General features: G+C 46.7%; 1 protein-coding gene, 1 long non-coding RNA gene and 1 pseudogene across 2 annotated transcripts; all 3 read left to right on the top strand.

Annotated features, from left to right (window-relative positions):
- The first annotated feature begins 3,871 nt into the window (after window positions 1–3,871).
- FAM156A (family with sequence similarity 156 member A) lies at window positions 3,872–5,090 on the top strand. Its single transcript, XM_016140517.2, is given in 2 exon segments — window positions 3,872–4,313; window positions 4,316–5,090. Coding segments are annotated over 2 exon segments (615 nt in total). The 3' UTR covers window positions 4,489–5,090.
- Window positions 5,091–6,983: 1,893 nt separating this feature from the next.
- LOC118607721 lies at window positions 6,984–8,069 on the top strand (annotated as a pseudogene).
- Window positions 8,070–8,080: 11 nt separating this feature from the next.
- Window positions 8,081–9,074, top strand: LOC118607777. Its single transcript, XR_004952812.1, has 2 exons — window positions 8,081–8,364; window positions 8,583–9,074. It is a non-coding gene; the product is annotated as an uncharacterized LOC118607777 (long non-coding RNA).
- The last annotated feature ends 309 nt before the right edge of the window (window positions 9,075–9,383 follow it).

Genomic DNA, 9,383 nt, shown 5'->3' with positions numbered 1-9,383 from the left:
GGAACGTGAGGTGTCCTAAGTGCATGAAATACTGTGGGGGTGACGATTCAACATACACGCATCACCAAGAACGGTTTCTGGTCCATCGCAAGGTCTGTATGCGTGTTGCTGCTCTCAATGTCAGTACCAACAATCTCATCATGATTATCATTATGGAAAGTAGCCGATGGTATAAATTAAGCACACAAAGCAGCGGATACACTATTATAAAGGCATTACCTCTCCCCTCCCATCTCATAATTTTAGAAATGCACAGAAAAGATGCCCAGAAGGCAGGCACCACATGTGAGGTCATTTTCCCTAAGTGAGGACTTCTAGAGGATTTTCAAATAACATTTTATGCACTGTTTTATGTGCTATATCTTCATTATTAAACAGCCAGTACTTCTATTATAATTTTAAATAGATTTTTGGGAAGATTCATCGTCGTGGCATCTTGATGACTCGGGATAAAACACTGTTTTGATATCCTTGCCAGGTGAAAATCCGATTGGTGCATTTAAAGCAGAAGACAGATCTGCGGTACAGTGGAGAGGAGCTGTGGGGGGAAGCAGAAAGGTTGGAGTGGAAGGTTAGCTATGTCTGCGAGTGTTGTGAAGATGGCACCGATGGATGACACAGGCCCCAACCAAACCAAACAGCAACTTGCAGGTCCCTACTAGAGACCTCGTTCTATGGAGGGGAGTATCTATATTAAGACTTCTTAGGCCTTCCCTGTCTTTTGGCTCCTGTGGTGCGGTGGGGCAGCGTGTGGATCTTGTAAAGCAGTAACGCTTTGAGCTACGCTGCGGACACAGGAAAAAAGTGGCAGCATTAGACAGGTATGTGAGAAGTAAGATGGACGGAACTCAGCAAGGATTTGGACTTAAGATGAGGGCAAAGAAGATGTCAATGGTTAAGACCATTTCTGCATTTGGTAATGAGCACAGTGGTGCCTTCTGTTGGCATGCGGAATACCGGAAGAGGGCCAGGTCTGTGAAGCGTTCTGAAATAAGACCTTTATTTTTATGAGCTCATGGTCAAAACGGAATACAGTCATCAAAATTTAAATACTTGCCTTATCAGATCCTTTTCCTTTAAAGAAAAAAAATAGTCAGAGGCATTACGATCAAATTTACATTTCAAGTATGCTATTTGTAGAGTTTTGAGAACTGTATACAATCGTGTAACCGCCACCACAATGAAAATATGGAAAATGTCCATCAATTGATCATGTTCCCTTGTGCCATTTGCCATCAGGATTCTTCTTCCACTCCCATACCCTGGCGACCACGGATGTACTTCTGTGCCTACAGTCATCGTGGCTTTTCCAGAATACCCTTTACATGAAAGCATGTAACGTGTAGCCTTTTGGGTCCAGCTTCTTTAATTTAGCATACTTGAGATGCATCCATGCTGTTATGTGCATCGGTTGTTTGTTTTTAGTACTGTGCAGTATTCTTTTGTGTGGGTGTACCTGTTTATTTTTCTTTCATCCAAATTCCAAGGGTTGATCACTTGGGGGATTGTTTCTAGGTTTGGCTGTTATGAATAAAGTTGATATGGATGTTGGAGTACAGGTCTTTGTATAGACATATGTTTTCATTTCTCATGGAAAGAATTCTGTAGGAGTAGAATTGCTGGGTCGTGTGGTAAATGTACGTATGACATTAAAAGTGAGTGCTTGATGATAGGATACCCACTTCAGCTTTCTTGTGCTTGTTGGTTTGATGATGTATATTCTCCCCTACTTTCACTGTCAGTCCATCTGTATCTTTTGACTCTAGACTGTGTTTCCCATAGACGACATACAGTTGCATCTTGTTTTTCTTTTTAATCTCATCCGTGAGTGTCTGTCTTTGGATTGTTTAATCTGTTCATATTTAGTGTTCTTATCGATAAAGGTAGACTTACATCTGCCATCATACTTCTTTTTTTCCTGCGTCTCATGTCCCTTTGTTCTTTGGGTCCCCCATTACAGCTTTCTTTTGCATTAAACGGGTATTTTCTAATGTAGCATTTTGATTTCTTTAACCATTTTTTCGCTATATTCTTTGAGTTACGGTGGGAAAGTATCCCCTGTATCCACAGGGAATCCATTCCAAGACTCCCAGTGGGTACCCATAACCATGGATAGCACCATATGTGTGCTATGTGTATTCCTATACATACACACACCATTAAGGCTTCTGTTTGGCATATGTGGATTGCCAGCATCACTGCTCTTGTGCTTTGGTGCCGTTATTAAGTAAAACAATGGTTCCTTGAACACAGGCACCGCAGAACCTCAACCGTCAGTCTTATAACATACACGGCTACCAAGTGACTAACAGGTGGGTAGGGGATACGGTGGACAGAGGGATGATTCATGTAGTGGGGCATTGTGGGATGGCGAGAGAGTTCATCAAACTATTCAGAATAGCGTGCAACTTAAAACTTATGAATTGTTTGTTCTGGTATTTACCATCTGGGATTTTTTCACCAGAAGTTTGGGTTTTTAACTACTAATTTGATATCTGCAAAAGATATTAGACTATGCACGCTATTTCACCTGGATGAGTGTTAGTAGTTTATGGTTATTGAGTAACCAATGCATTTCTTCTAAGTTGTTTCATTTATTGATTGATTGATTAATCTATTTTTTTATTAAAAATTACTGGGGTGACATTAATAGAATCAAATAAGTTTCACGTGTACAATTCAACAGTCTGTCATACATATATATATTGCAGTGTGTGTTCACTACCGAAAGTGACATGTCCTTCCGTCACAAAACATTTGACCCCTTTTACCCGTGTCTACCTCGCGCCTCCCCCGTTTCCCTCTGGTAATCACTAATGCACTGTCCGTGTCCATGAGTCTCTGTTTTCCATCGTGTTTGTTGCTTTCAGTTGTATGTCCCACATATGAGTGAAATCATATGGTTCAACGTTTTCTGTCTGACTTATTTTGCTTAGCACGATTATCTCAAGATCCATCTGTACATATAGAGTCGAATGTAGCACTACCATATTGCCCCTTCCATATTTGCCGTGTCTATAATAAAATTACCCTTTCCATATCTGTTTCAGGTACCTTGTTTTCTCTCCCTCTCTCCCTCCCCTTCCCAGCTGCCCTCCCTCCCGCTCTCTGCCTCTCTCTTTCTGTCTCTCGATTTGCTTGAAGTTTCTCCATATTATTGACCATTCCAAAGAACCACTTTTGGTCTAATTGAGTTTCTCTATTTTTTTTTTTTCAGTTAGACATTTCATCGATTTCTGTTCTTATTTTTAGTAAAATAAAGTTTTCGTTATACTTCTTTGGAATTTTGATTTTCATAGTCTTGAGCAACCGTTTGACTCTCTGAAAAGCCAGTGAGAATGAAGGTGGAAATTTAAAAGGGTGTGTTACCATGGTGCACATGCTTGGAATTTAGTAAATATCTCCTTTTTGAAAGTACAGGAATGCTTACGAGAACACATGTCCGTCACATATTGATTGTTCTCACAGTTAGGCTGAGAATGGTTCATAAAAAGTCAGCAGGGCATTAAACATGGTTGACTGTGGCCCATGACATATGGATGCAATAATGGGCCTCATTCGTAAAAGCCTCATCGGGTGCCATCAGTATTCAGAGCTCTAAAAATGTATTGTCTCATGTAGCAAGGAATAACGGTCCTAGGACACAGGGCTCATTACTATCCCCATTTTACAGACAGGAAACAGGGACCGAAAAATTAAGTAAGATGAATAATCCTGGATTTTCCTTCTTCCTTTATCTTCATTCTTTGCAGTCTGGGTTCTTCTGGCTGCACACGTCCCTGGCTGCTGCCTGGAGCTTTGAGAACCTTCATCTTCACCTTGTGTCTGGACCCAATGGCTACCTGGAGCTTGGAGCGTGGACTAGGTCTCCATGGATCCACTCTAGAAACATAGCTCAACATTGATATCTGAATCTTCCCCGATGACATCTGAAGAGACTTCCCGGGAAGTCGCAGCAGAACTGCTGATGCTGTGCCTAAGCGACCCGAACTCCAGTCCTGGCACTAACTACCCAGCCCCTCCAAAGGGGCTGCTCCAACAGAGGCACAGAGATGGGAAAACCCTGCAAGAGAGGCAGTGGGAAAGGTCAGCATCCTCTCTGAGGAAGAAAATCTTTCTGGAACACATGAGAGGGAGGCGCCTCGATCTCGTGGTACCTCATCAGGTTTAAAGGGAAGCCAGCATCACTTCCTCGGGTGACGGAGATCAGAATAGATTAAGACGGGAAAGCCGATACTGCCAGAGCCATAGGCCGAATGTTTGTGGGACGCCTGCGGAGAGGAATGGGGCCCCACATCCTTCCTCCTGGGAAACCTTGTACAGGGCCTCAGTGGCTTGACCCTCAGCCTGGGCGCCAACGGGCCCGGCCTTCTACGAGAAGGGGAGCTCCAGCAGCATGATGCAGAGGAGAAGCTCCAACGAGAGAGGCAGCAGGAAAGCAAAAGAATGGTTCAGAGGCTCCTCAAACAGTGGTTAAAAGAAAACTGACACTCTCACCCCACATGACAGAGATCCAAATGGCTTCAACACGGATGCCGGTCTTGCCAGATCCTGGGCGTGGATTCCTTTTGGGGACCAAACAGTAAGCAGTAATTGGAGGAGTAGTAGTAACTTGACGAGTTTATGACCAAAAATCCTATCAGCATGAGCATAGACCTGATCTCAGGGAGCTCCTAATCTTTCCTGCCTGTAATTGGATCACTCTGGGGCATTCTAAGGCCAGGGAAACTGCGTCCCAGGGGTCCTTAGCTCCTATATTATGTCTCCTATGATCCATTTTGTCACTTTCACACCCTGGATCTCTGTCTTTCCTCCCAACACTATGGTCAATAAGATATAAAGTGTCTGCAGTGTGAATTCCTTGGTGAGGTCCATGTGCTTTTGTACCATTTTACCGACTGCCTCCAAGAAGCAGCGGTACATCTGCTGGAATGCATGGGTGCTAATCTGAGACTCAAGAATCTGAAGTGAAAGAAAGTGCAAAGGGCATGTGGAATTGGAACATGGCGGTTCACCATTGTGTTCTTCGTGTAAGCCATTGTGAATCTGAGCTAAATGCTGATAAATGTTTCCCTGCTCTATAACATTGAGTAGTAGTTTCCCTTGGAGGAGTTTCTGATGGGTTACCTCATCATGAATACCAAACAAATATACGTGTTAGAGGCAACAATCTTAGAATTCAGGTTTGTTCAACCATTTTGGTTTGTTCTTTGTCAGATCTGAGCAGCAGATCCCAGTTTATCAAGAGAAGCATATTTGGAACGGGGCGTGGTGGAGGGCTCAAGGGAACGTGGGCAAGTCACTTTGGGTGGCCCTGCCGCAGAACAGGCATGCAGATCATCCAGGTGGGGGAAGTGGAAGTGAGTCCTGCTATCCAGGGACACTTGGAAGCAGAGTCCGTGTCCACAGTAGGAGGTCCTGAAATATGTGGCCCCATGTGGGATGATGCTGTTGACCCTGATGTAGGGATCAAGGGGCCAGTCCCTGTTACATGGTATCCCCAGTTTGGTGAACGTACTCATGCCTCCTCAATGAGAACCAGAATATCATTGAGATATTAAGAATTCTGATTTGGATATAAACCCTGATCAATTTCAGGGACTGAATCTTCCTCTACCTCCCCTTCCTTCACCCAAAGAATTCCATGAAGCATACCCAGAAAGTGAGCATTTTCTGTTATTCTGAAGGGAAAATAAATTCTCCTTATGTCAGTGTGCTTTCTGGTGGTACGTAGAACCCTTATCTGGGGGGTTCGTATACTTAGGCCCGTTATCAGTCAGACAAGAGAGAAAACTGCTCCTCCGAGAGATCACTGACCGCTAGGGTGTCTGCGTAACACGAACCCTGTGATGAGTCGGGGGAGAGGTTCCCCTGGAATCTCGTGACCACAAACGCTGGTGGTTGTGTCGAGAACGTGAGTGGTCGGCTCGGACCCCGGGGTGTCTGTAGGTCGTGCACGTGGTCCCGAAGAACTTTTGGCTTCGAAGGCGAGAACGTTGGGGTCGAATTGGTAGTAGACCGGGCGGGGAGTGCACAACGTAGTTCCAGTTATTCGAGTCCAGGTGAAAGGCTCCGTCCAGCCAATCTGTGCCCCCTGGAGACCAGGTAACTCTCCTCCTAACTCTCCTCTGAGGCTAAGCAGACTGGAGTTTGTAGAGGGAAAGAAGAAGTCGAGCCCACGGACTGCGGCGTGCCCCCAGGTTGCAGTTTCTTGAACTACTGCTAAGGTGAGGTTGGACTGGCTGGGAATTGGTTCCTCTCATTCATGCCTCTTGCTCTCACCGCCGGTGCGGATCTCATTGCAGCAGCCCCCAGAACAGTCCTTGGAGGGCTGTTGTTGTATGCCTCGTTCAGGTTTTGAGGGTTGGAGGAGGTAACCCAGACAGTACAGGAGAGAAGCGAGGCGAAAAAGAAGTCTTTTGAAAGGGAAAAAGGCTCGAAGCAAGGAAACCCGGGGTCTGTTTTGATCATTCGACACTGTCTCCTCTTAGAGAAGATCAACTCCCGGACGACATGAACTCCGTTCGTCACCAGCCGGTTCTTCCCAGAGAGGCATGAACAGGGGTGTACGAGCAAGGTGCAGGAAACTGAGCCAAGAAGTCCCCGGCGGCGGGTCGAAGGAGCAGGCCGTTCTTCGGTCTTCCGTCCTCGATCATAGCTTGCATCGCCTGTTCGCACGGGCCAGTGGCACAGTTCCCGATTAGACACGACCCGAAGCCCTGGATAAAGAGCACCCTTGTCATCGGTACGCAAGGATAACGAGGAAAGGCGACGCGGAGTTAGTGAACTAACTTCACTTCCACCTAGCCGCATTTTGTTTTCGAATGCTCATGTCTCCGTCTCCTCCTTTTCTCAAACCCTCGTTTTGAAATTAATGAAGTCTCCTGACATGAATTCTCATCAGTCCATTTTACGTGAGGAAGACATAGAAACACGTGCAAAGGTATTAAGCATACCGACGGATATCGAATCTCACGAATAGTATGTGCCCCAATCCCCCTTGAAATAAGGCGGTGGGATGGGGAGATGCTTCCGTGGTAGTTTATGTTAATGCTTCTGATTGGCTGCCTGGGCCTCGTGGTGCTAGAGGGCCTCTCAGGCCTGAAGAAGAAGGGAGAGTGATTGAGAACTAGACGGTGGGAACGGAAGGGATGCCAATTTGCATGGGAGCTGGAGAGCACTGTTTACAGCTAGGTGCTCAAGCGTGGTTGACAATTTTGCAGACTTCTGAACAAATTGCTGGGGTAGGTCACTTGTTTTCGTTCAGTTTGGTAGGATTTAAAAATGTTACGGAACCTGTGGGTGACACCTCTCCACCAGATTTGCCGTGGTGTGCCACTCGGAAAGTTCAGACGCTTGACCGCTGGGTTCAGTGGACTCGGTGTGGAGCTGGAGCTGAACAGGCTCGGGTTTTCGTTAATACTTGCCACGCAAGGGTCGTTGATCGGAGTCCTTCTGGCTCCGCCGGAGCAAAGGGAGGAAAAGTAAATTTGCGGTGGCACCGAAAGAGAGGGAATGGTTCGGTAAGTATTTCTCCAGACGGAACTAGTAGTAACACAGTCGTCTGGCCCGGTGGGGGGTTCCCCCCACCGCCCACCCCACCCCCATCTCCTCAACTACCCTGATCATATTTGGAAGTTAGGAGCCGCTTTATTTCCCATGCACGCCTGGAAAGGTTTCATAGATCGGTCTGGGAGTTCTTCACATACCTACCGCCTTTCATCAGAATGTTACTCACTTTGCTCGAGCCTGTGTTCGGCTCCCGTATATCATTGTGAAGGGCAAGGTGGGGTGGAATGAAACTTTAGGTTCTGTTCCATGCAAATACTGTTCTTTTTACACTTGTGTTAACTCTTCTATTCCTTTTAACAAGTCACATGAAAGCTCGTATACTCTTAGAGCTAGAACTGGAGTGTGGGTGCCGGTTACATTGTCTCGACCCTGGCAGGACTCTCCTGCCACTATGATATTGCAGCAACTGCAGGACCATGTTAAAAGAAGAGCCGAAAGATTCCTTGGCATGCGGATCGCCGCTGTCGTGGGTAGCATCGCCGTGACTGCTGCTGGTGCCGCGGGCCGGAGTGGCTCTGCATCGATCTGTACAGTCTCGACTGCTGATTATGTTAGAACCTGGCATCGGGATGCCGAACAGTTATGGACTTCTCAAAGACAAATTGACTCTGTATTGCAAAGTCAAGTAGCAGATTTACAGCGAGCAGTTATATCGTTGGGAGAGCAAATTGTTAGTTTGCAGAAACGTGTGCAACTTCAATGCGATGGGAATACCACTTCTTTTTGTGTAACTCCTGCATTGTATAACGAAAGTACGTTTGAATGGGAGAAAGCGAGACGGCATACTTTGGGGTAAGGTAATGCTCCCGGTTTAATTGCAGATTTGCAAACGCATGTTGCTGGCACTTTTCAAACACGGCTTCCCGAATTACAGGGGATCGCAGTGCTACGAAGCATGGTCAATAATAGCATCGAAGACTTACATCCTATTCCACAAATTCATGGGTTATTGGGCTCATCTATCGCTTCTTGGATTGTAATTTGATTGTTACTTGTTTTTCTTTGTTTAGTCTGGAAGAGATCCTCAAGAAGCCGAAGACCGAGAAAGACTCAGGCCGTCGTGTTCTCAGTAACGCTGAATAAAGTTCAGCAAAAAGGAAAGGGGGACATGTTGTGAGAAACACCTGCGGTCCTGGCGGGATGCCTGGTGCTCGGAGCAACGAGGTCGTCAGAGGCAGATGTGGACTTGCGCACGAGGACACGTTGCAGGGAGAGGGCGCACACGCCTGACCTGTCCTGGGACTTCTTGCTCTAGGGACGAGGATGGGGAAAAGACTCCTGAGGAGAAATAGCTGATGACGCGGTCGTGGGCTTGAGGCCGAGTCTGGGACTTGGCTGTCGTTTGTCTCATTGCTAACCTGATAGTCACTAATGATGTTTTGCAAAGCCGGCTTTGTGAGGGAGAATAAAAAAGCCATGGGAGCAGGGGTGGGGGCTGCTAGCATTGGCATTCTTTGCCATTCCTCCTCTCCCTTATCCATGCTAGTAAAAGCATTTCCGGACTCCGCCTCTCCTTCCTAACCGTCTCCGCAACATATCCATCGGGTCCTCAGATGACAACTAAAGGGATTGCAGGGCCCCGGGTCCAGAGGGCTTGTTGGATGTGCAGGGAGAGACACGAGTCCGAGTCTGCAAAGATCTTTCGGGAGGACCACAGGTACCAGGCCAACGCGATTTGACGGCGGGGTATGCTCTCGGGCGAAGGAGCGGGCTCCAACCCACAAGAGATTGCTGCCGTCGTTGCGCGTCCACCGCCCGTGCCCCATCAGAACTCAAGGGCTTCGTCAGGGAATCCGTGTCTTTCCAAAGCT

The sequence above is a fragment of the Rousettus aegyptiacus genome, unplaced genomic scaffold (genome assembly GCF_014176215.1).
Source record: "Rousettus aegyptiacus isolate mRouAeg1 unplaced genomic scaffold, mRouAeg1.p scaffold_m13_p_9, whole genome shotgun sequence".
NCBI classification, from domain to species: domain Eukaryota; kingdom Metazoa; phylum Chordata; class Mammalia; order Chiroptera; family Pteropodidae; genus Rousettus; species Rousettus aegyptiacus.
This window is presented reverse-complemented; position numbering and strand designations above follow the sequence as displayed.